This window comes from Rhinolophus sinicus, chromosome 10 (assembly GCF_057876585.1).
Source record: "Rhinolophus sinicus isolate RSI-liver-muscle chromosome 10, RSI-T2T, whole genome shotgun sequence".
NCBI classification, from domain to species: Eukaryota; Metazoa; Chordata; class Mammalia; order Chiroptera; family Rhinolophidae; genus Rhinolophus; species Rhinolophus sinicus.
The window spans coordinates 18,546,434-18,571,274 of NC_142510.1; the positions used below are offsets into that span (position 1 = coordinate 18,546,434).

The 24,841-nt window shown below is 53.9% G+C and overlaps 1 protein-coding gene and 1 long non-coding RNA gene across 15 annotated transcripts; one reads left to right on the plus strand and one right to left on the minus strand.

Moving 5' to 3' along the window:
- On the minus strand, nt 1-5,896 carry LOC109437823 (uncharacterized). Of its 14 annotated transcripts, none has more exons than XR_016022667.1 (5): nt 5,648-5,896; nt 4,954-5,119; nt 4,261-4,376; nt 609-4,079; nt 1-304 (listed from the first exon to the last, which is right to left on the minus strand). It is a non-coding gene; the product is annotated as an uncharacterized LOC109437823 (long non-coding RNA). The 14 variants fall into 14 exon arrangements; XR_012493070.2 differs by lacking the exons at nt 4,954-5,119; nt 5,648-5,896 and having other exon boundaries at nt 609-3,129; nt 3,338-3,444; nt 3,799-4,079; nt 4,261-4,689; XR_016022668.1 differs by lacking the exons at nt 4,954-5,119; nt 5,648-5,896 and having other exon boundaries at nt 609-2,850; nt 3,069-3,129; nt 3,338-4,079; nt 4,261-4,689.
- A 354-nt stretch (nt 5,897-6,250) lies between these two features.
- ITGAX (integrin subunit alpha X) lies at nt 6,251-24,807 on the plus strand. The gene is made up of 30 exons (XM_074322614.2): nt 6,251-6,531; nt 7,074-7,179; nt 7,653-7,756; nt 8,090-8,160; nt 8,308-8,422; nt 10,030-10,160; nt 10,254-10,399; nt 10,608-10,761; nt 11,029-11,179; nt 11,389-11,462; nt 11,634-11,763; nt 11,860-12,002; nt 12,187-12,327; nt 12,420-12,629; nt 15,716-15,846; nt 15,976-16,133; nt 16,249-16,403; nt 17,103-17,234; nt 17,323-17,396; nt 17,615-17,756; nt 19,657-19,773; nt 19,878-19,957; nt 20,046-20,129; nt 22,007-22,085; nt 22,178-22,285; nt 22,381-22,464; nt 22,646-22,759; nt 22,917-23,018; nt 23,283-23,393; nt 23,924-24,807. The coding sequence occupies exons 1-30, from the start codon at nt 6,495-6,497 to the stop codon at nt 24,020-24,022; spliced, it is 3,483 nt and encodes a 1,160-aa protein (XP_074178715.2). The 5' UTR covers nt 6,251-6,494; the 3' UTR covers nt 24,023-24,807.
- Nucleotides 24,808-24,841: the final 34 nt, after the last annotated feature.

Sequence of the window (24,841 nt, forward strand, 5' to 3'; positions counted from 1 at the left end):
TAGAAATACAGAAGGTTTATTGCAGTACGAAAAGGGTCAGCTGGGCAGAGTCTGCTGGAAACTACTGCCCTGAGTCTTTGTTTCATCTGAGGTTTTATATTTTCTAACCAAGATGTAAATCGCTTCAGCCTGTAGTGGAATTTTCTGTTGAGTTTGGCTTCGTCCGTTGGGGTGGGGGAAGGTGCTGTTAAACTGGTTATCACAGCCCTTGCAGATGTTGTGTAGCTTTAAGTTGGAGCGAGGAGCCTCTCCCAAGTCCCAGGGCCAGCACTGGGCCACAGGAAACAGAACCACTGCAACTGGTCTGTATCGTAAATGTATAGGAAGCAGAGTCATAAATGTGTGGCAGAAAGAAGGAAAAGAAAAGAAAGCTTTCAGAGAGTCCCCAACTGAATTACATTTGTTAAATCAAATTATACCACAGGTCCAACTCTCAAAATGGAAGAGTTAGTGCCACCATTATAATCCCCATCTTATCAGTAATTGCACTGGGAATGTCAGCCCTACACATGATTTGTTGGGGACAGGTCAGAATGTATCTGTGGTCCCCTACATTCCCTCTCACTCCCCAGCCTTTGTCCACGCTGTACCCTCTGCCCAGCACTCACTTGCTCTCTTCCTTCATCTGAATTGTGTCTCAGCTTGAGAGTCACTCCCTTAGGTCCTCCCGACACTCTCTAGCTGAGAGAACTTCTGTCTCTCATATGCTGTCACAATAACCTGGAGACGACATTCCTGGAGGCCAGGAAGCCCTAGGACAATATCTGGAGCACAGAAAAAAACAAAACAACTGCCAAATATGTATGTTGAGTGAATGAATGAAGGAATGAATTAATGAATAGGTTTGGGTGGCTTCCTGTTCTTTTTATGTCCTCTGCCAGAAGACAGAGTTCCCATAAACCTGTTTCCTTATGTTGCAACACATTCCTTCAGGACCATATAGTATCTAGATGTGCCGACTTCATATTTCCTAAATCCTGAGATACTGAATATACAAAGGCGCAATGGGCAGACCAGGTATAAGAACGGGACTCTGACCCACAATCTACGGTGACCAGTCAAGGATCCAGCCTGCTACCTGTGTCAGACTTGGCAGAAGTCAGACCATCACTGTCTCTGGCAATCCGTCCAGGAAGCCAAACAGTAACTTCTGTAAAAATCAGCTCAAAATGACCAAAACCTGATTAATAACTGAGAGCTTCCCTAAGTTTTGTCCCTGCTTCCAACTTAGGACCAATCAGAGACAGCCAAATATGTGTCTTAACCAATCACAGGATGGCCCGCATCCAGCTTCCCCATGGTGACAGCCTCCAATCAGGGCCCACCGGAAGTCTTCCGGTTTTTCCACTCTATAAAGTTTTCCCACTCATCTGCCTGGCGTCAGGGGTCTGTCCAAACACAAGGAAAAGCGGCTGGCTGCCCTGCTGGCACCAGCTCAGCATAAACAGCCTTTGTCTGATTGCCTCTGGGTGGTCTTCATTTATTGCCACAATTCTCTGGTCCAGTTGCTGTGAGGAAAAATAAAAAGTATAGAGCTATTTCCTTTTCATTTTCTCTGTGGACATTCTCGTGCTGGCACAGACGTTGAAGAGCCATTGCCGAAACTGGCCCCCTTTCCTGCCCCCGCTGCCGTGCAGTTCTAGGCCTCTCAGGAGGCCAGCTGAGTAAACACGAATTGGATGCACTGGTTGCTAGGTTCTGCCGGACACACTTCTGCCTGTCGAGAAGAGCCCTGCTAAAGAGCCAAGGCGCTGAGCCGAGGACCCAGCCTCTCTCTCCTCTCTGGAATCCCCTGGTCCCACAGGCACCTCCCACTCAGCCCCTCTGGTCACTGTGCCTCCTGGGCCATGTGCTTCCTGAGACACTGGACGTTTGCTGTTTGGATCTCCCACTCCACCTTCCTTGGACCCCTTGCTCCTTTTTGCCCAAAAAAGAGACTAAGATGCAACCATTCTGTAGTTACTAGCTGCTTCTGGGCTCCTCCCAGATCCCTCTACTGGATTCACACCAATTTCTCAGTTGTGTTGGCTGCTAAAGGCTCACCACCACCCCTTCTCTGGGTCGCTCTTGGCTGAACAGGAGCAGCGTCTGTGTATCCCAGGTGTGGGAGGGGGTGGAAGAGTGGCCAGCGGTCAATGGCTGACCGACAGCAAGTGCTGCTGGCTTCAAGGTGGGACCCATTCGGTGGTTCTGTTCCTGTTCCTGAGCTCCCGCTGGGATCAGGCTGTGGCTCGATTCTAGTCTCATTGTCCACTTCCTTCCCTGCTTCCCTCATCCTCTTCTCCCAACAGCCTCCTTCGATAAATTGCTAGCACCCACATTCTAATCTCAGACTCTGCTGCTAGGAAATCACACCTCCGGTGACCACCCTTCCAACGAACTCTGGCTCACTGAGTCATTTTGTTGCCTTTATAACCCTTATCACTATCTGAAAACCTATTTGAGTTTGTTTCCTGGTCCTGGCTACCATCCTGGGAACTTAGTAATAGGTGCTCAATGTGTGCTTGCTAATGAGCAAATGACCAAGCTTATTATGTAGTAGCAGCAGCGAGGGAACCTCCCCGGCCCGGATGGAAATGTGTTTTATTAAGGGAGCCAGCAGCGTGTTACAAATGAGAAAAATTGTACAGACGGGAAAGGGGAAGTGGGCGTGTGCGTGGGGCAGGAGAGGGGGCTTCTGGGCAGTGCAGCATCTGGCCAGCTTTACGTCAACTTTCAGTTCCCCACGTTGCTTAAACACAGGCGGCCACTTCCGCTCACCGCGAGCTGTGGCAGGGCGGCTGCAGAGGATGAACGGGGTCTGGGACCCCACTTGTAAACCAGCACCTGCCGTCAGCCCATGTGCAGGCACTAAGTCGAGGGAAAGATTTGTTTGCAAAGGATATACTGTTCGGCATGTCCAGAGAAGTGTCAGAGTAGTCATTGGAAGGAAGACTGATTATTGACGCTCCCCCTCGCCCTCAGCTTGGAACTACTGCAGCAACAGAGGCGGCAGATGGTGTAGACAGGAGGGAGTGAGACCGTTAGCAGCGTAGTTAAGACCGTGGGGCTTTGCAACCCGTCCTCACCTTGTAAGAGCAGGGCGAGCTGAGACACGTGACTCTGGTTCTCTGGGCCTCCATGCTGCATCTGTGAAATGGGGACAAGAGCAGTGTCCTCCCACCCAAAGGGCTGCTGTGTGTTCAGGGAGCCAGCAGACATCCACTGCACAGCGGTGTAAATGTCGGGGCCGCCACAGCCCCGTGGTTCTGCCATCACGTATTATCACCCTGGGCCTGCCTCTCCCTCCCGTGTCCCAAGCTTCCCTGCAACCGGCTCACACCTTTCCTGCTCCCACCTTATCCTCTCACCCGGCTCCCTGCCCAGGGATCTAGGAGAGCGGGAGAACCAGGCGCTTTTGGCAGGAGGCTCTCCCCGAGTTCCATGAACGTGTGTACTTCTTCACTATAGAATTAAAATAAATTCTGTTGTGAGAAAATGTGGGGCTGAATGGGGAATTATCCTTTAAAGACAGAGGAGTGAGACAGATTTTATGTAGCAAGAGGAGGGCAGAAACTTCCAGGAAGGTCCGTCAGGCCCTGCGGGTTGAGGGTGGAGTGGGAACAGACCCACGGTTGGTGCCCAGCAAAATTCTGTTCTCATCTTCCCGTAAGGAAACAACCTGGGAGATGGACCCCCAAATGACTCAGTTCCACTTAGCTCAGGCACATCGGATCTGAATTAAAACCGCTTCTGTCCTGGTTTCTCCGTCCCCAACACCTACCCCAATATGTGGCTGATCAACCCCTCCTGCCTCACCATCCTGCTGGAATCTTCCTCAGGTACCACCTCAGGCCCAGGGACAGGGCAGAAGCAGTGAGGCAGCGATGCCAGCAGTGCGAAGGGCTGGCCGCTCTCCAGACTCCCCCAGGCCCTCTGTCTGTCCTTGACCTCTGACCACAGGCTCAGCCTGGCTCCGAATACCCGAGTGGGACCAGCTGGATGTCTCTGATTCAGGATTCCACTGGGCTGAGGAGGTGGGTAAACTGGGTGTCTGCTCCTTCCTTGCTTATGTCATCCTCTCAGCTGCCATCCTGCTTCTGGAAATGTCAGTCATGAGTCACCGAAATGGGGTTGTGAGTTTTAGACACCCCAAGGTTCGGCTGGAGCCTCACTGCCCTCGTCTGTAAAAGGGGGGGGGGCATGTTGACTTAAAGACACCTTTTGTTCTACACTTTTCTAATCCTCCAAGTCATTCTGGCCAAAGGTGGGGTTTCTTACCTTGGTGTTTCTCGGAAGTATCATGGACGTATGTTGGGCAGCTTGAGAGAGGAGGTGGAGTCTTGGTCGTCCAGTGTTCTGGCCTTGGCCACCCTCACCCAAGTGTGGACACAAGCCTGAGGAAAGGGAGCGATGGACAGGCCAGATCCAAGGCCCCTTCACGGCTGGGGGCTCTCTGGTCCTGGCCTTGTCCTCAAGACCAGCCCTGACCTCTTCTGGCTCGAGTCATTTCTGCTTTGTCAGTTCCCCTTTCCAGAATCTCAGCCTCTTCTTCCTCTTTATCTGGTTTTCCTGCCACAGTTTCCTTCTTGAAATTTCTCTCTCTCTCTCTCTCTCCATCATCATCATCATCATCATCTCTAGGAATTCCAGAGCCTTTTCCCAGCCATATTGTGTCTGGGGTCTGGAGGGCTGCTTACCTCTAAGCGATACTGGTGCCCACATTCCTCCCCACTGGCTCCCCCACCCCCTCGGTCTGCTCTGGAGTCACCAGCTGTCTCGGTTACCGGGTCTGGGGACTCTCACTCCTTGCCTCACTTGGTGTCTGGCAGCCCGACCTCGCTCACACTCCTCTCGAGGCTGCCCTTCCCTGCTGCCCGTCTCTCTCCGGGGCTCCTCTGTCTCTTGGGCCCCTGTCCTCAGTGCCAGGGGCTCCTGCTCAGCTGCCCACATGGGTATTTCCCTGGTACTCACCCCAGGCCCATCTTTCTCTTCCTTCTTCACACTCCCACCAAGATCTCACACAGATAGCACATCCGTGGATGGTTCCCAAACTCTTCTGCAGCCCAGATTTTCTGCTGAGAGCCAGTCCCACACACCCAGTGCCTCTAGGACATCTCTTGGAAGCCTCTGGGCCCCTCTGACCAGACACAACAATCATGGCAAAGTGATGATAATAGCCAACGACTGACACTCTTACATTTGTAAGCATTTCACACTTACTAACTCAAACTTCCCAGCAACGAGAGGAGGTGCATACTTTTATTAACACCCCCATTTAGCAAATGAAGCTGAGGCATAGTCTGCAAGAGTCCAAGCTCTCAAACACTGTTTGGTTTTCTCAAAACCAAAGTTGGGCTAGCCCACCCCCTCCCCTCCTCCTGCTCAGAGACCATCACCACTGTCCCCCCTCAAAGGCCAGTCACTTCCAGTCGATGCCCATGGCTATAGCTCATTCCACAGGCCCCTGTGACCACCCTCCTGACCAATCTGTCCCCAGCCAGCTCCTAATAAAACCATGCCCCACACAGCCCCCCTTTCTAGCTTTCCAAAATATGAATATAAAAATCAATGCTTCCCTCTGCCCTCAGGACAAAACCAACATGGCTTAAGGGGGCTTCCTAGGGTGGGAGCCCACTTCCCCCTCCTCTTCTCCCTGGCCACTGACCTCATCTCTTGCCACTTCCCTCCTCCCTCTCTCTGGTTTCCATCACTGATTTTCCCAGAGTCCCTCCTATCTTGTGCCTCTTCCACATCTAGCCTCCTTCTAAAACAGCCTCCCCTCTCATCAGTCTCCTTCACTTAGCTCAAGTGTCACCTCCTCCAGGATGCCTTCCGGAAATCAGCCCCTCCTGGCTGGGGTAAGGTCCTCTGTGGTCAGTAGGCTTCCGCTCTGAGCAAAGTCATGCTATCTATACACTTGCCCTCTCCACAGACCCAGGGGCTAGGCCTTGTGGTTTGTGTTTTCTCCCTTCACTAACAGAGGGTGTGAAAAGTCAACCTTACGTTATGCTTGTTGAAGAAATGAGTGAATGCCCCCTCTGCACCCCTCCAGCTGATTGCCACTGCCACCCAAACATTTCCAGGCCAGAAGGGGTGGGTTCTCATCAGGGTCTCCATGAGGGCCCCGACCCAACCCTGGCATCGGCATCTTCCCTCTCCCCAGGCTAACTGAAATTTCAAGGTCAAGGGGCCCCGTCAGCCAGTAAGACCAGGGGAATGGGGAGACCCAGTGCAGGGCAGGGGGTGCGGTTTGCATGCGCCCAAGCATAGGTTGGTGAGGCAAGAGAAACAAGTCAAGTCGTCTCTAGTTGGACTCCCAGAAAGGAGTGTGTGGGCTGCCTCGGTCCCCTTCTCTGCTTGTTTTCGTCATATTCTCCACCCTTCACTTCTGAGTCATGCTGGCAACTTCCTTCTCTGCCTCTTGACCACCTCTGCTCACTCGCTTCCCGGGCTTCTTGGTCCAGGTGTCCCTGAGCAGCGCAGGGGCTCGGCCAGTGCCTGACCGTCCAGCCATGGCCAATACCAGGACTTCCCTTTTCCTGCTGACGGGTGAGCTGGGGGCTGTGAAGAAGGGGACGGGTGGTGTCCAGGTAGGGAGAGAGCTGAGAAAGCCCACATTTTGGGCTCAGACATTAGAGGAGGGATCTAGGGTTTTTCTGGAGTTTGTGTAGAGAGAGGCTTTTGAGAAACCACTTTAGGGGGAGTTCAAGAGATGGCGGAAGAGAAGCCAGTTGCCTGGACAATCCGGAAATTTCTCAAGTAGGCACAGCCCGTTCACCTTGTGCTCTGTGCACACTGCCCGTGTGCTGCCAAGTGTTCCCGGACTGTCCCTCTGAGGAGCCCATTGGTGGGCGTGGAAGGAGCGTCTTTAGAGGTGGGGTGCTGCTGGGTGGAAATGGAGAACTGGGAATTGCCAGTAGGCCGGCGGGTAGAGAGCTGTCCGTGTGAAAGGAGAAGCCGGGCTGGGGGAGGCCTGAGCCCGGGAGTCCAGAAGACCAGGACACACAGGGCGTTGGGCTGGAGGGGCGATGGGGGATGGGGCAGGAGGAGGACCCTCCAACACAGCTTCTCTCCTCACCATCTTTCCCCAGCCTTGGCGTCCTCTGTCTGCTTCAACGTGGACACGGACAAGCCGACAATCTTCTCCATGGACAGGGCTGGGTTCGGACACAGCGTGGCTCAGTACTCCAACTCCTGGTGAGGACCCGGTGGGGACCTCCTGCGGCTACCGTCACCTCCTGTCCCTGCACAGGGTCCAGTCCCTCCCTTTATTCCAAGCCTTCCTCTCCGAGGTTACAAAGAGCTGCACAGAACACAGATACTGCTGTCTCGATAACCACAGCTAACATTTACTGAGCACTTGCTAAGTGCCAGGCGCTGTCCCATGCCCCCGGTATGTGGGTACTGATTTAGGCCTCACCGCAACCATAGGAGGTACGACTCCATCATTCCACAATTATGGAACACCTACCGTATGTCTCAGGAGCCAGGCATAGACCAGAGAATAAAATGGGCAAAAATCCCTCCCAGGCAGAACTTAAACTGCTATGATACTAATCTCTGCTCGACAGACGAGGAGCCTGAGGCCCGCAGAGTCGGAGCAAGCTTGCTGGGGTGACGGTCTGGCTTTCGTGCTCCACTCTTAACTGCAGTGTTCTTTGTCCCCCCAGGGTGGTGGTTGGAGCCCCCCAGGAGATAAGGGCTGCCAACCAAACAGGTGGCCTCTACCAGTGTGACTACAGAACGGGCACCTGTGAGCCCATCCACCTGCAGGGTGAGTCGCTGCCCCTCCCTGGGACCCAACTCCAGGCTCCCATGCTGGGGGGTCCTGTGGGGAGAACAGGGGACTTGCTTCCCGGCTTCAGCTCTGTCTGCCAACCCACACCTTCAGACAGACTTCCTGACCCCATAAAGGCTGCCTGGCCCATTGCACCCCTGCAGCCCCGTAGCTCCACCAAGGCCGGGAAGCCCCTCCGTCTGTCCGGCCTCCTTCCCCCAGGTTGACGGGTGAGCTGGGGCTGTGAGGAAGGGGACAGGGGTGGGGTCCAGATTGTACACTGCCCCCTTTGGTGACCCAGAGGGTGACGTGCACATGTCTGTCCCCTAGTCCCCCAGGAGGCTGTGAACATGTCGCTGGGCCTGTCCCTGACAGCTGCCACCAAACCCTTTCAGCTGCTGGTGAGTTGCCCTGAGTCACATCCTGGGGACAGAGTGGGGACCTGGGGCTCCTGCGGAAGGGGGAGGTGCTACGATGGGAGGGTGGGATGGGAGCTGACGCAGCTCCTTCCACCCCCCCCACCCCACCACCCCACCCCCTGTCCCCAGGCCTGTGGCCCTACTGTGCACCAGACATGCAGGGAGAACGTGTACTTGACCGGGTTCTGCTTCTTCCTGGTTCCCCGCTCCCGGCAGTCCCAGAGGCTCCCTTCGTCCCTGCAGGGTGAGTGTTCAGACCACCAGGACTTTTGAGGAGCCCACACATCAGACTGGGGGTGCCGTGGGCTGAGAGACACTCTTACCACAGTAGATAAAAAAGGGATCTGGAAAAAAATGTGCTGGATGGTGTCGTGGTTTCAAATACGGACTGGGGAGTCACTGTCCCACATAGAACCTTTCCTGTGACCTTACCCTCTCTGAACCTCAGTTTCTTTGTCTGTCAGATGGGTATAATAACACACCCAACACTGAAAATAACATTAGATGCTCCACGGCCAGGGTTTAGCATGGTTCCTGGCACATGGCCATGGTTCACTTAATGCTGACTGCTGTTATTTTTAGAGAGAAGGGGATTTACTTTCGCCCGGTGCACCCTGGGGTATAAGTGACTGGTTTGTGCAGCAGGCAGGCTAGGAAATGGAGATGAGGGTGCAGACCGTCTGGATGTGTATGTGTATGTGTGTATCTGTGTGCAGACACATGTGTGTATATGTGTATGTGTACGCATGGACTGGTGTATGTGTGTACGTACATGTGTAGTTGTGTGTACATGTATTTGCACACGTATGTGTGCACTGTGTGCACGTGTGTGTGCGTGCATGTGTATGTGTGCACGTGTGCATGTGCATGCGTACATATGTGCGTGTGTGCATGTATGTGTACACGCGTGCATGTGCATGCGTACATATGTGCGTGTCTGCATGTGTGTACACGTGTGCATGTGCACGCGTACATATGTGCATGTATGTGTGCATGTGTGTGTACACGTGTGCATGTGCATGCGTACATATGTGCGTGTGTGTGCAGGCTCAGGCACAGGGGCTGGATCCTTGATGCTGCTGTGAAGAGGAGACGAGGAGGTGGCACGTGGAGCTTTTCAGACCCGCCCACAGCAGACCAAGGCCCCTCCCTGGTTTCACATTCACACTCACATTTGGCCCCTGGGAGAGGGGTATCTGGCGACTGAGTGGGGCATCCCTTTCAGCACCTACTAGGCTCTAAACTTTTCCCAGAGGTGCCTGGGTTCCCATGAGAACACCCAGCGCACTACTCTCTCTGGCGGGAGGCCTCTGGGGCAGAAAAGGGAAGCTGGGAGGTAAAGATGGCATGGAGCTCCCTTCTTGAGAGCTGGGACGGATCCCTTTTCTGAGGACAGGTTCTGTATTCACCCAGAAGGGAGTGGGAGCCTGTATGTAAGCTGAGAACAGAACATGACCAGTGTGTGGCTATTCTCAAGGGTGACATGAAAAATTTAACAAAAGTACAGTTCAGCACTAACCAAGGAGGAGAGACCCTGGCAGGGGTGGGGGGTGGAGGGTGGTGAGCAGAGCCCTTTCGTGAGTGGGTGGCAGAAACGTTGCAGGGAAAGGTATGGAGGACCCCCCTCCCCTCGAGGGCCACGGACCACCAAGCCACCAATGTAGAATCTTCCGACCCTCTGGATTGGAGGAACTTCCACCTTTTTATCAGCCAGGCAGGCTGCACAGGTGTGAGCAGCTAAACCACAGATGTAGCCTCTTTAGAACTTTAGGAGATCAAAGGTCCCTGTCCTGGGCGGGGTCAGCTCTGGGGGTCCCTCCGAGGACCAGTGCCACCTCCCCCCCCAACCAGAGTGCCCGAGGCAGGAGCAGGACATCGTGTTCCTGATCGACGGCTCAGGGAGCATCGACTTTCATGACTTTGCCAAGATGCTGAGCTTCGTCAAGGCCGTGATGAGCCAGTTCCAGAGACCCAGCGCCCAGGTGTGCGGCAGGGGAGGGAGGGAGGTGGGAGGCTTGCCACAGGCGTGGGGTCCAGGGCGTGGCCTTGGTGCCAGCCCCACGCGGCTCCCCCAGTTCTCCCTGATGCAGTTCTCTGACAAATTCTTGGAGCACTTCACGTTCAAAGAGTTCATGGACAGCTCAGACCCACTAGGCCTGCTGGATTCCGTGCACCAGCTGAAAGGGTACACTCACACGGCCACAGCCATCCAGAAGGCCACGTGAGTCCTTCCCCAGAGCGTCACGTGCCCCCTGTGCCTCATTGTCTCCATGAGAGAGGAACAGGTCCCACCCAGGGTGTCCTTCCTCTAGGGGCCTCCCAGCGGAAGGGGCACCCCCTCATTCTCACGGTGCAGGGGTGGGGGGGACGGGGGCAGGGCTGGTGGCAGCTCTGTTCACGGGCCTCTGGACCCTCTTCTTTCCTGACAGAAACGAGCTGTTCAGTGCCTCAAAAGGGGCCCGAAAGGATGCCTCGAAGATTCTCATCGTCATCACCGACGGAAAGAAGACCGGCGACCACCTGCGTTATGATGACGTCATCCCCGCGGCGGAGGCGGCTGGCATCCTCCGCTATGCGGTCGGGGTAGGGTGTGGGTTGCTCCCTCTTATGTCAGTGTCCCCTTGGAGGACACCACACAGCTCTCTGAGCGTCCGCTGCCTTCAGGGTGACTGCTCTGCTTGGCCCGGGGACCCGCCCCTTTCTCTTCCTGAGCCTCAGTGTTCTCACCCACACGCTGGATGTAATATTAACATTGTGGACCGTGCGGTGTGGTGAGAGTTTCAGCAGCCGGCCCACGGCGGACACGTTAGATCTGTGATTATTCTCACTGAGTTGGTCTTTGTGGCGCAGGTGGGATCGGCTTTTCAGAACAGAGTTTCCTGGAAAGAATTAATTGACATTGCATCGCACCCTTCCCAAGAGTATATATTTAAAGTGGAGAACTTTGATGCTTTGAGAGACATTCAAAACCAACTGAAAGAGAAAATCTTCGCCATTGAGGGTAAGTTGGAGATGAAACCCTCAGTCATAAGCGCTTTTCCTTCTAGAAAGTGGACCCCATGTCATGGGCAGCAACAATGGGTTGCTGGATATTAGTCTCCAACTCGAGATCCTCTTAAAGCTGAGGTACCCATCAGCTTTTTTCACCCATCAGCAAAGCCCCTCCCCTCCCCCCCACCCCCAGAACCCAGGTGTCATGGCTTCCCCTAGGTACGAAGACCTCAAGAAGCAGTTCCTTCGAATTGGAGATGTCCCAGGAGGGCTTTAGTGCTGTGCTCACACCTGTGAGTGGGGTCCCCTTCAGGCTGCTGGTGTGGGCAGAGGGACAGCGGGGAGGAGGGAGGGCGAGGGTGGCTGGCAGGTAGTGAGTGGAGTCGGCTGCAGGATTGCCCTGGAATGGCTGTCCTCTCCTCTCCGCCCTGCTCAGCCCAGGATGGACCTGTTTTTCTTTCCAGGATGGACCCGTTTTGGGGGCTGTGGGGAGCTTCGGCTGGTCTGGAGGGGCCTTTCTGTACCCCCCAAATGCAAACCCCACCTTCATCAACATGTCTCAGGAGCATGAGGACATGAGGGACTCTTACCTGGGTGAGAAGAGGCTTTGGCTGTGAGGACAGGTGGGGCAGGGGCTGCCTGGGGGGAGGGGCTTGAGGGGAGCCTTTGTGCTGAGGCCTGGCCCCTCAGGTTACTCCACCGAACTGGCGCTCTGGAAGGGGGTACAGAGCCTGGTCCTGGGAGCCCCCCGCCATCAGCACACTGGGAAGGTTGTCATCTTCATCCAGAAGTCCAGGCAATGGCAGCCGAAGGCTGAAGTCACAGGGACCCAGGTGGGGTGTGGAGGAGCCAGAGTGGAACCTGAGGGTGGCGGGGTCTCCAGGGGTGGAGAGGGGGCAGATGAAGGGGTTCGGGGCTCATGGGGGCAGGTCCTGCTGCCTGGGGAGAGGCAGGACCTGGCCCCGAAGGGGTGCCTCTGGCAGGGGCAGGCAGGGTGACTTTAGCTCTGCCCTGCAGATCGGCTCCTATTTCGGGGCCTCCCTCTGCTCCGTGGACGTGGACAGAGATGGCAGCTCCGACCTGGTCCTCATCGGGGCTCCCCATCACTATGAGCCGACTCGGGGGGGGCAGGTGTCTGTGTGTCCCTTGCCCCGGGGGGTGAGTGGCTGATGAGACCTGGCCTGGGTGGGGCTTGGGTGTGGGGTGGAGGGTTGCTTGGGTTAGAGCCTGACACTGGTTTTGTTCTGCAGAGGGCTAAGTGGCAGTGTGACGTCATTCTCCGTGGGGAGCAAGGCCACCCTTGGGGCCGCTTTGGGGCAGCCCTGACAGTGCTGGGGGACGTGAATGGGGACAGGCTGACGGACGTGGCCATCGGGGCCCCGGGGGAGCAGGAGAACCAGGGTGCTGTCTACCTGTTCCATGGAACGTCTAGACTGGGCATCAGCCCCTCCCACAGCCAGGTAGGCCCTGTCACAGATCCTGTAACTACAGTCTCCTCCTCGCTCCCCCATCTTCCACGTTGCCCCCTGGAGAACTCGTCATTATCTTATCTTTCCTCCTTTTCCCACCACTGGCAAAGGCAGGAGGCAAAATCTGTGGAATTTAAGAAACGGAAATATTGACTGGTATGTTCCCTGCTTTGTATGGGGACTTGATACTCGAACGGGCTTTCCACCCAAGCCTTTCAATCCCCCAGCAGTTCACAAGGTATGTAGGCCAGGCATTAGCAAACTCATGATAGAGATGAAAGCTGGGGCCTGGAGAAGTGACTTCATTTGTCCAAAGTTTATAGTAGATGTGAGTGGTGATGAGGGAGGTCCCAGCCCCAGGACTCTGACCAGTGCTCGGTATCTTGGTAGCTCCTGCCTGCTCAGCCAGCCTGTGCACTCATCCCTGCATCTCTGGATGCTATACAACTTTATTCCCTCCCTCTATCAGTTATCCTACCAAATGCTTAACCGGGCAGGAGCTCTCCCCCCACCCAGGAGTGTTCCCTGCCAGGAAGGGCTGCTTCCCTTGGCAAAACGTCAGGGAAGTCCCAACTAAAACACAGGCAAAGGATCTGAGTAGACATTTCTGCAAAGATGATATGCAAAGGACCAGCATGAAAAGATGCTGACCGTCATTAGTCGTCAGTCATCAGCAAATCAAAGCCACAATGACACATCCCTGCACCCCCACTAGATGGCTAGAATAAAAAAGACATAATAAGCATAATAACAAGAGTTGGAGAGGATGTGGAGAAATTGAAACCCTCATACACTGCTGGAGGGAATGTACAATGGTACAGCTGCTTTGGAAAATGATCTGGCAGTTCCCCAAAGGGTTAAACATAGAGTTACTATATGACCCAGCAATTCCATCCAAGGGAACTGAAAACATGTCTACACAAAAAGTTCATAGTAGCATTATTCATAGTAACCAAAAGGTGGGAACAACCCAAATGTTCATCAACTGAAGAATGGATAAACAAAGTGTGGTCTAGCCATACAATTAATATTATTCAGCCATGAAAAGGAGTAAGGCGCTGACACAGGCTCCAACGTGGGTGACCCTGGAAAACCTGATGCTGAGTGACAGAAGCCAGGCACAGAGGACCACGCATTGTCTGATTACATTCCTATGAAACCTCCAGGCAAATCCATAGCGACAGGAAGTAGATTGGTGGTCGTCAGGGGCTGTGGGTGCAGGGACACGGGGTGACTGCTAAGGGGTACGGGCTTCCTTTGAGGGGTAACAAAAATGTCCTAAAATCAATTTGTTGAGGGTTGCATAACCTGTGAACCCCCTAAAAACCATTGAGTTTTACACTTTCGAAGGGTAAATTGTTCGGTATGTGAATTATATCTCAAAAAGTTGTTAGAAAAACAAGTCAAAGAAGGTCCCGGAAGTTCTGTCCCTTCCCAGCTCTGTGGTCTTGGTCCTAAGTCACCTCTCTTGCTCAGGGTCCTCATATGTAAAGTGGCAGTAATAGTAAGGCCACGTCACTGGGCTGCCGCTGTGAGGATTCAATGTTAGTCCACATATGTGCATGGAGAACACGTACTGCACATGTGTACACAAGTGCCTGCCCACAACAGACGTTGTATTGGAATCAATTACTGCCATACGGTTTAACAATGGAAGGGCTCTAAACAACTTGGAAAGGCTTTGCTGAGAGTAACGAGAGCCTTGAAACTGCGCTCGGTCACACTATCTTTAAGAGGCGTGTCCACGCAGCCTTTCGACTTCAAATAGTCCCGGGGTCATCTCCACGAGGCCTCGCCCGAAACTCACGGCCGTGTGATTTTCCTTTTTCCCCCCATGACGGGTCTCACCACACCCTGGTCTGGGACGGTCGGGCCTTGTTCCCCACGGGCCCACGCACCATGAGGTCAGCTTCCTGGGCACAAGGACACTTGACTGTGTGTGTGCTTTCTGCCCCCTCTTCACTTCTAAACTTCCTTAGTAATTGGTACGTTTCTCTTTTATTTTATTATTACTACTCTTTTTCTTTTTTTTTTTAACTTATTGGGGTGACAATTGTTAGTAAAGTTACATAGATTTCAGGTGTACAATTCTGTATTACATCATCTATAAATCCCATTGTGTGTTCACCACCCAGAGTCAGTTCTCCTTCCATCACCATATATTTGGTCCCCTTTACCCTCATCTCCCACCCCCCACCCCCCTTACCCTCTGGTAACCACTAAACTATTGTCTGTGTCTATGAGTTTCTGCTTCTCATTTGTTTGTCTTGTTCTTTGTTGTTTTTGGTTTATATACCACATATCAGTGAAATCACATTGTTCTCTGCTTTTTCTGTCTGACTTATTTCGCTCAGCATTACACTCTCAATGTGCCAGAGAGTTATAGGGCACATTCTCTGAGGGATTGCTTGTTACAGGAGCAATGGAAATAGAAGAGGGACCCACAGGTCTTCATACAGGTGTAGCCACTCCCCACCCCGACTGGATCCCCCCTTGTCCTCTGAAGAGACAGGGTGGACGTCGGCAGGCGTCAAAGGGTCTCACTGTAGGTCTGGAGTTGGCTTCTTAAAGGCTGAGTGGCCTTGGCACTGCCTGCCAAGAAGGAGGTGTAGCTCCCTGAGCCCTGAGGTCCTTTCCAGCCCTAATACTCAGCATCGTTAGTAAGGGATTAGTGACCATGCTCCAGGGGCTGGTCTAAGAACTCTGTGAATTAATTCATTCGCTATGTACAGCTGATCCCCACGTGAAAGATGAGGAAAGTGAGGCACAGAGGGTGGGATCCTTGCCCGCAGCTCGTGGCTCATCCTGGGAGGAGCCAGAATTGGAACCTGAGGCTCGATGCAACTCAGGTCACCAGGCCAGTCCCTCAGACTCCAGTTCTCCTTTGATGTCTTAGAAATCTTCTCTTTTCTCCAGTCATCCTTTCCCCACCCCTCTTTTTAGGCCCTCCTTGGTGACATCTCTTCACGACTCACCCCTTCTATCTCCCACATCCCCCCTCCCCGTTCCTCTTATTGCTGATTTCCACCTTGTTTCCCTCACCCGCTAACCAGGCTTGCCCTTCCCTCTCTGGCCAGAGGATTGCAGGCTCCCAGCTGTCCCCCAGGCTCCAGTATTTTGGGCAGTCACTGAGCGGGGGCCAGGACCTCACCCAGGACGGACTGGTGGACCTGGCCGTGGGGGCCCAGGGGCACGCACTGCTGCTCAGGTGAGAAGAGACTTCCGTAGACCCTCCCCAGGGATCCTTGGTCCCCCTAGGGCCCCGGCCTCCTACCCCCAGCCCAGGCTGGCCTCCTGCGACCAGAGGCCTGTCCTCAGCTTAGCGTTCTGCCCCCAGGACCAGGCCTGTGCTCAGGGTGTGGGCAAGCATTCGCACCTCGCCGACAGAGATTTCTAGGTCCATGTCTGAGTGTCGGGAGCAGACGCCCTCTTTCCAGACACTAGGTGATGCCACTGTCTGCCTTCATGTTTATGAAAGTGCCAGGAACCAGCTGGGTAAGTCCTCTCTCCCCCAGGACACCCCGAACCCTGGAGTCCCCCAGCTCCTGCCTGGCCCCGTGCCCACCTGGGGCATTCCTGGTTCTCTCCCATCCCCTACTCTCCCCTGCAGGTAACCTCAAAAGCTCTGTGACCTTTGACCTGACTCTCGATCCTGGCCGCCTGAGTCCCCGTGCCATCTTCAAAGAGACCAGGGCTCGGAACCTGACACGCACTCTAGACCTTGGGCTGAGCCAGCACTGTGAGGAAGTGGCATTACTCCTCTCGGTGAGGAGGCTGGGGGGCCCTGGGAGTGCAGGCGTTGCTGAGACTGGCAGCGACTGGGCAGGGACGGATTGGGGTGTGTTCTGATCCTGGCTGTGGCTCAGCCCCAGCGTGGCACCTGGCATGCAGGAGCTGCTTCACCTCTGTCAGCCAAAGGAGTGAGTGTGTGAGAACGCATGGACGGGTTGGCGGCAACGGCCAGAAATTACGCAGCCAGATTTCAGAAAAGAGTATGGCTGCTTCAGAAAACCGTGGAGCAGTGGGCTGAGATTCTTGTATTGAGCTGGGTCTCTGAGACCCTGAGGCCCTGGCCTGAGTGCTGGGACACAGCCATGGACAGAGCAGTCCCTGCCCACAGGGAGCTCTGGCGGAAGACCCCAAACAATCCAGTCCCTAGAGGACGGGGGTCATAGCCATGAACACTAAGAAGGAAGATAAAGCCAGGGAGAGAACAGAGGGGTGCCGCAGGCCTGTGGGCAGGTGGAGTGAGAGAAGACCCTGAGGGAGGAAGTGGGCCTGCTGGAAGCTAGGGGGAGGGAGATGGAGGCACAGAGCCCGCGGGCGGCATTTCAGCAGTCAGTGTTTAACGAGCGCAGGTGGGTGTCATTGCTGTCCCATTTTACAGACAAGGAAATGGGACCCAGTTGGTGCCTGTGGCGTTGCTTTCCTCAGCCACCTGCCCCCTCACTGTGCGTTCTCTAGGCCTGTGTGGAGGACTCCGTGACCCCCATCATCTTGCGTCTCAATTTCTCCCTGGTGGGCAAGCCCATCCTTTCGTTTGGGAACCTGCAGCCTATGCTGGCTGCGGACGCCCCCAGATACTTCACGACCTCTGTGAGTCCTGATGCTGGGAGCTCCCAGAGGGGGCGGAAGGCGGGGACTCCAGACCTTGGGGAAAACCCCGTTTTGCCTTCCCTCTCAGCTCCCTTTTGAGAAGAACTGTGGAGCCGACCACGTCTGCCAGGACGACCTTGGCATCTCCTTTGGCCTCTCAGGGTGAGCATCCAGCCCCTGAGACCTGCCCTGGTCCCCCCACCCGCCCTCCTCCTGAACACTGGGGCTCCACCCGGCTCTCCTAACTCTTCTGCCCTGGGCTCAGAACCCAGACGTCTTGTCCCCCATCCCTGCCCTCCCTCCCTACTCTGTGTTTCATCCCCAGACCGTTGGTAACCTCAGTCACAGAATCATCTCCCACCCTCTGCCCCAACATCTAGCTTGAAGTCCCTAGTAGTGGGGACTCACGTAGAGCTGACCATGGAGGTGACAGTGTGGAATGATGGCGAGGACTCGTATGGAACCACAGTCACCTTCTCCTATCCATTGGGGCTGTCTTACCGACGTGTTGCAGGAAGCCAGGTAGTATGTCCTCGGGGAAGAACGCGGCTGATGGCTGGGGGTCGGTCGGCAGAGACTCCTGTGCTGGCTCAGAGCTCAGGCTGGTGCTGCCATTGCTTTGCAGCCTCTCATAAACCAAGAGGTCCAGGCTGACTGATATTGGATGTGGTCTGAGGACGGGTATGGTTGTGATAGGACTGCTCAGCTCATGTCGTGCCCAACTCTGGCCATCCTATTTTAAGGGCACTGACGGTTAAGTTCCCAGGAAACTGTTAAGGTGCAGAGAGCGGGGACCCTGCCTTAAATGTCTCTCTATTCCACATCATATCAGTATTCCCCTTTTAAAGGAAAACATGTCTTGGCCTTCAAATATTTTAAAACACTGTCCTGTAGAAGAAAGACGTAAATGGATGGGTTACTCCAGACCAGGGCTTGGCACACTGTTTCTCGAAAGGGCTAGGAAGTAAATACGTCAGCTTTGTGAGACACGCAGTGTCTGTTGCATGTGCTCAGCTCTGCTGTTCAGAGTGGAAGCAGCCACCGACAATATGTGTCTGAACGAGCATGGCTGTGTTCCAAAAAAGCTTTATCTATAAAAACTGGTGGCGCCTGTCGTTTGGCAATCCTTATTCTAGAAGAAGGAACTAGGACCAGAGGGAGTCGAAGGGAAACAGATTTTTAACAAAAATTTTATGATGAAAAATGTGAAACATGTACCAAAGTAGAATGTAGTTCACCGAACTTCCCCAAAACTTATCACCCGGATTCAACAATGATCCACATTTTGCCACATTTGTTCCATCTGTTTTTTCCCGTTGCAGAAATATTTAAAAATATGTCCCAGACATCATGTCTCTCGTCTGTTTCAGCTTTAGTGCTGGACACTGGGGACATCTCACATGACCCAGTGCCACTATCACACCCAATGGAATGAGTGAGTCCTTAGTATTTAGACCATAATGGAATGTTCTTAATTGTCTCAAAAATGCCTTTTTACGCCGGATTTATTTGAACCAGCATCAAAACTAGGTCCACACATGACATTTGGTTGGCTGGTGTCATGTCTCTCTTAGGTTAGTACTCCCAACGGGATACTATTTTCATTAGCATTCAAAGGAAAACACTAGAAGGGGCTAGATCCAGCTGCATGAGTGGTGAGTGCCCTATCCCTGAAAGTACTTCTAGACATATCGACCAAATGCCACATGTGGACCTGTGCTGGATATTGATTTTAAAAATGAGCTGGAAAATCACTTTATAGATTATATAAATGTCTAACCACTGTGCTGGACATCTGAAACTAATATAAAATAATTTTTTATGTAGAAAACAAGTAACTGTTTAAAAAATTTTTTAAATGAGCTGTAAAATAACATTTTTGGAGACAATCTAGGAAAAGTGAACATGACCTGAGTATTAGCTGATATTGAATTATTGCTAATTTTACTGGGTGTGATTTGTTGAGTCTTGTGGTTATGTTAAAAAAATACCCTTATATGTTGGTGGTATACATTCAAGTATTTCTGGATGAGACGATGTGATGTTTCGAATGTGCTTTAAATTATCCAGGGGGAAAAAAAAGTGGAGAGCAGCTGAAAAAAACAGAAGTAGAAAAATGTGGGTAATTTAAGCTGAGTGATGGGTACTGAGGGGGGGTTGATTTATTTAAGGTTTTTACTTTTGAATGTGTTTGAAAGTTTCCATAATAAAAAAGCCTTTTTAAAATAACAATACATAAAAAAAAGGGGAAACTAATAAATCTGGGATTTCTACATGAGCAGGAGGTGTGACCAGGTAGTGTCTTAGGGAATTTTTAAGACCAGAAACTTAAGGTAGAGTCCGGGAAGCTGTCGCTGCTTCATGGCGTCTGTCTGGGACACTAACCAATGGTCTCCGGCCGTTTTCACCTGCCCTCGCCCAGAACCAAATGCAGTCGCGCTCCCTGCCCCTGACCTGTGACAACTCCCCAGCGGGGAGCCAGGGAACACGGAGCACCCACTGCAGCATCAAACACCTCATCCTCCGCGAGGGGGCCCAGGTCAGTCTTGCTTCTGCCCGCTCCTACTTCACTGCCCCCTCCGCCTCACTCCTCGGGGACCTCCTTGCCCAAGCCCCACACCTGCCTACCTGCCTCTTCCTCAGATCACCTTCACAGCCACCTTTGACGTCTCCCCCAAGGCCGAGCTGGGAGACCGGCTCCTTCTGACAGCCAATGTGAGTAGGTGAGTGGGGCCAGGTCCCGGCAGCGCCCCGCCCGCCCAGCCTCCACTTCTGGGACACTTGCTAACTGGCCTCCTCTTCCTTCTCCAGTGAGAATAATTCCCCCAGAACCAGCAAGAGCACCTCCCAGCTGGAGCTCCCTGTGACGTATGCCATCTACGTGGTGGCCAGCAGGTGCCACACCACTCCCTGGAAGGGGTTTTTCTCCATCACTGGTGGGGCTCAGGGGCTCAGTCCTGCACCCGCGGAGCTTCTGGGCTCGGGAGGTCTTATTGCCAACCTTCCGATCGGTAGACGATGCTGCTAGCAGTACTTACTCACCAATCTCTGGGTGTTTCTTGTGGACTAGCTATGACAATAAGAAGTATGGTTTGATTTTCCGTCCTATATTTCATGAGGTTCCAGTTCTCAGATGTCCCAAGACTGTCCTGAATTCCCCAATAGGAGATGTGTCTGTCTTCAAGGTTCCTACAACCCTTTTGGGGAGCGAGTTTACCCTGAACCAAAGCAGGATCTCACCAAAGGCCTCTCTGTGGTTCTGCACCCTGAGCAATTTGAATTTCTAAGAGCGGCGTAGAGCCTCGTGTCAGGGGACGCTTCAGCTAAACGCCAAGTGTCCCTGGCATTGGACTTGGTCCTTGGCATTGGGGCAAGATAATTTTTCATTGCAAGGAACAGATTTACAACTTGCAGGGCTCTTAGAAGCACCCTTCTTCCTTTTCCCAGCCCCCTTTGGGAAACGGATAGAGGGAGAAATGAGCTGCAGAGGCTGCTGCCAGGGAGAAGCTGGGTAGAAGGAAAAGGCCTTGACATGGTGCCCAAGGAGGGGCAGACGTGGGGCTTGCAACTAAGGGGTCAAAGCCCAGTGTCTGAGCAGACACCTTCCTGGCGTTTGCTACGTTTCAGGCACAGCGGTGTGGCTACTTTCTGTACATTCATGTGACTTTCACAGGGATGCATTGAGCCTCTATGTGTAATCTAAACCAGACTAAACCCCTCGCTTTGTTTGGTGTGTGCACTTGTGACATAGGGCAGGCCCATGTGGCTTAGCCTGGGTGTATCCCTGGCTGATTCCGCCCAGGTGTCTCGGCGGGTGTCCTCCTCCTGCCCAGAGGCTCAGGTGCAGTCACGCCTGCTCGCCGGGGCTCTCAGGAGCCCAGCAGCTGGCACGCTCTGAGCTTGCTTGCTCAGTGTGCACTGGGCTTAGCACACCTCCCTGCAGGCGCCCACAGGCAGAGCAGGCCATGTCTGAGTGTGTGGCCCCACAGTTCAGCTGTCCTCTGCAGATGCAACTCTGTGGGCAGGGGCACTCTGGGCGTGGAGGCCCCAAGATGAGGCTGGGGCATTTTGGGGGAGCACCTCAGCAGAGGAGGGATGAGACTTCAGAGTAGAAGTGGTGGTCTAGGATTTGGACTGTGCAGGCAGAGGACAGGTACCCAAGGTGTGGAGCCCTGAGGGACAGAGAGGAGGCCAGCCACCCCTGTGAGGGGCTAGGTGGGCCACTGGCTTTCAGGCATGGGCCCAGGCAGGCCTGAGGAAGCGCTGTTACACTGAGATGCAGTGACTCGTCTGCTGTGGCTTCTCCCTCACCTCCAAGCCCCAGGCCCAGAAAAGCCAAGGAAACAGGAGAGAAGGGCCCCAGGTGTGGCCAGTGTCAACCCGAATCTCCCCAAACCTTCACTGTGCCCCCAGGTCCATCCAGCATCCTCTGTGCCCACGAAGGCTTGAGAGGAAAACTGAGGCTCAGAGAGGGGGAGGCTCTGGCTTCCCCTCACCCAGCACGTCAGGGCACAGCTCTCAGTCCTTCTCACTGCACTGCAGGCCTGGCCCCACCTTGGCCATTTCTTCTGTGGGCAGCTTCTGCCAGCACCTTGCCCTCAGCTCAAAGCCTACCCTGCTCCCTAAGTCTCCCCAGTGTTTCAAGTCAGCCACAGACGTCATTCCTGACACCCCCAAGGTCCCACTGACCACCTGTCCTGTTATGTCCCAGCCAGGGCCTCCTCAGGAGGCCTCCATGGAACTTTAAACCCACCCGTCCTCTTCTCTCCTAGCCATGAAGAATCCACCAAGTATCTCAACTTCTCAGCCTCAGAGGAGAAAGAAAGCAGCGTGGCCCAGCACAGATACCAGGTGAGTGGTGGCGACGAAGGAGCATGGGCTGGGGCCAGAGATGGGGTGGGGATGGGGCTTTGGATGGTCCTGCCTTACTGCCCTCTGTGCAGGTCAACAACCTGGGGTCCAGGGATCTGCCTGTCAGCATCAACTTCCTGGTTCCTATGGCGCTGAACCAGGTGCCTGTGTGGACAGACATAGAGGTCTCCCACCCCCAGGTACTCCTCCATGAAGGCCCTTTCCCTGGACTCCCGAGTCCCTCAGGAATCTCTGATGTCCCCACTGAGACGCTTGCTTCTGTATCTTTGCCTAGAACCCGTCGATTCAGTGCTCTTCACAGAGAATAGCGCCCATAGAGTCCAACTTCCTGACCCACATTCAGGAGAACCGTGTGCTGGTGAGGACTCTGGGCTGTCCCCATGTTAAACCACACAGCGGAGGAACTCGATTCTGGAATCACGTTCTGTTCAGATGGATGTCTGCTGAACAGCCCTCCTGAGTTCAGACGTGGCTGCTCCCCTCAAATCAGACAGCTCAATGCTGTCTTCTGCCTTCAAACCCATCCTCCCCATCCCTAGAATTGCTCCGTCGCTGACTGCCTGAGGTTCCGCTGTGACGTCCCCTCCTTCGGCATCCAGGAGGAACTTGACTTCATCCTGAAGGGCAACCTCAGCTTCGGCTGGGTCAGCCAGGTGGGTCAGCCAGGTGTGCAGGCCCAGCAGCAGAGTCCCGGCCCCAGGCTCAGGTGGTGCCGGTGGGTCTGGGCCCACCCATCCTCAAGCTAGGACACGTCTCTACACTGAGCCTTCCCTAGAGCTGGTTCACCCGCTGTCCTGCTCCCTTTTGCAGACACTGCAGAAGAAGGTCTTGGTGGTGACTGTGGCGGAAATCACGTTCAACACATCTGTGTATTCACAGTTCCCAGGACAGGAGGCGTTTTTGAGAGCCCAGGTAGTGACTGTGGGGTGGGCAGTGGTCGGGCAGGTGAGGGGGCTTCTGAGGCTAAATCTGCGATGTTGGGTGGGTGGGGGCTCACAAGCCTGGAGGGAGGGAGGACGGAGGTCCCTGGGCGGGACAGTGGCCTAAGTGCATCTGAACCTCACCCCTTGGAGTCTGGTGTGGAGAAGCGGGAGGGTCCTGAAAGGTCGGGGAACCTGGGAGAGTCTGGGGCAGCCAGAGGCCTGACACTTCCTGGTGGGGTCCCCTCCTCTGCAGACGGGCACGGTGCTAGAGGAGTACGAGATCCACAACCCGGTGCCCCTCATCGTGGGCAGCTCTGTGGGGGGCCTGCTGCTGCTGGCTCTCATCACGGCCACACTGTACAAGGTGCGTATTCTTGTCCCCACTTGACGCCACCAGCATTCGATCCCACGCTTTACCGTATCAGGAAGAGCACGCCTTGGCCTCAGGCACTCATTCTACTGAGTCACTGCATGTGAGGCATCCACTCCCACCTGTGACGCCAGCAGCCCCCAGCCGTCCCCCACATTTGTGCCTCCCCGTCTTCTTCTCGGGCCTCCTCTGGTCGCTCCTTTTCTCTCCCACTCAGCTCTGCCTCTCTATATGTTTCCCTTCACATCAAATTACAACCTAAGAGTGCCACCCTGGACCTGAAGTGACACCACCACAGATCCTGTCTGTGACTATAGGCAAGTGTCTGGGTTTCTCATTCTGAAGGTAATTCTACCCAGCTCACAGAATTGTGGTTGAGTCTAAAGGTCCCGATGTTTATAAATCTCCTGCTGCAGTGTGCAAACGGAGCAGGGTTCCTGAAATGGTGACCCCTCTCCCCCCCACCATGCCTTTTCCTCTCTTCTGCTGGACGTCCTGATTTTCCTCTCCTTCCACCCCCACAGGTTGGCTTCTTCAAACGTCAGTACAAGGAAATGATGGAGGAAGCAAATGGACAGACTGCCCCAGAAAATGGAACACCAAACCCCCAAGTTGCCCAATAAGAAACTACCTCCTGTTCTCTTTGGGACCAGCTCTCCCCTGAGAGGTTTCCTGACCCTTTTCCTCTCACCCAGGTCAGGTCTGAGGCGGAAGAAATGTTCCATAGGAGGGAGGCTGGGATCAGTCTCCTTTCTCTCTTTGGGAGAGTACCGTTTACTTGCACAAAGCGTTTTGCTTGAGAAGGGCCATGTGTCTTGTCAAGGCTCCATCTGGAAACCCCAGGATGGGATCCTGGCCACGTCCCCAAAGGACTTGACTTGGAATTCTACCTAGACATACACAGACAATATCCGCAGTCTCCAGTGTCCCTTCCTCCACTAGCCACCAGTGATCTTTCCAAAATACACCACTGGATGAGCCCTCATCCTCACCCAGCTTCAGTGACTCCCCATGGCTCGTATGATAACTTCGGAACTTATTCAGCTTGATATTAGGAATCCAGGTCTATTTTCAGAAGATGGGCTTTATCTCCCTCTGTCTCCCTCATTGCAGTAAAATAGTGTCAGGATCAGGTCTTAGCTTTGTCTTGGGATTCTCAGTGCAGATTTCTCAAATGGAGTTGGGAATGAAATGCCTGCACACTAGACTTTGTAAACTTGGCCTCCAGGATTGGTCACCAGTGCAGGCTATGAGGGAAGAGCACCCCCCCCCCCAGGAGGGGCATCGGCCCAATGCCACTTGGGCTCACTCAGCTCCAGAGTTTCTTAGCAAAAGAGGTTCAGGCCACTCCCACTTTTTGAGGCTTTAAATATAGTAAATGAATAAATGCCAGAACACGGTTATAAAAGTGGTGCATTTAAAATACTTGCATTAACAAATTA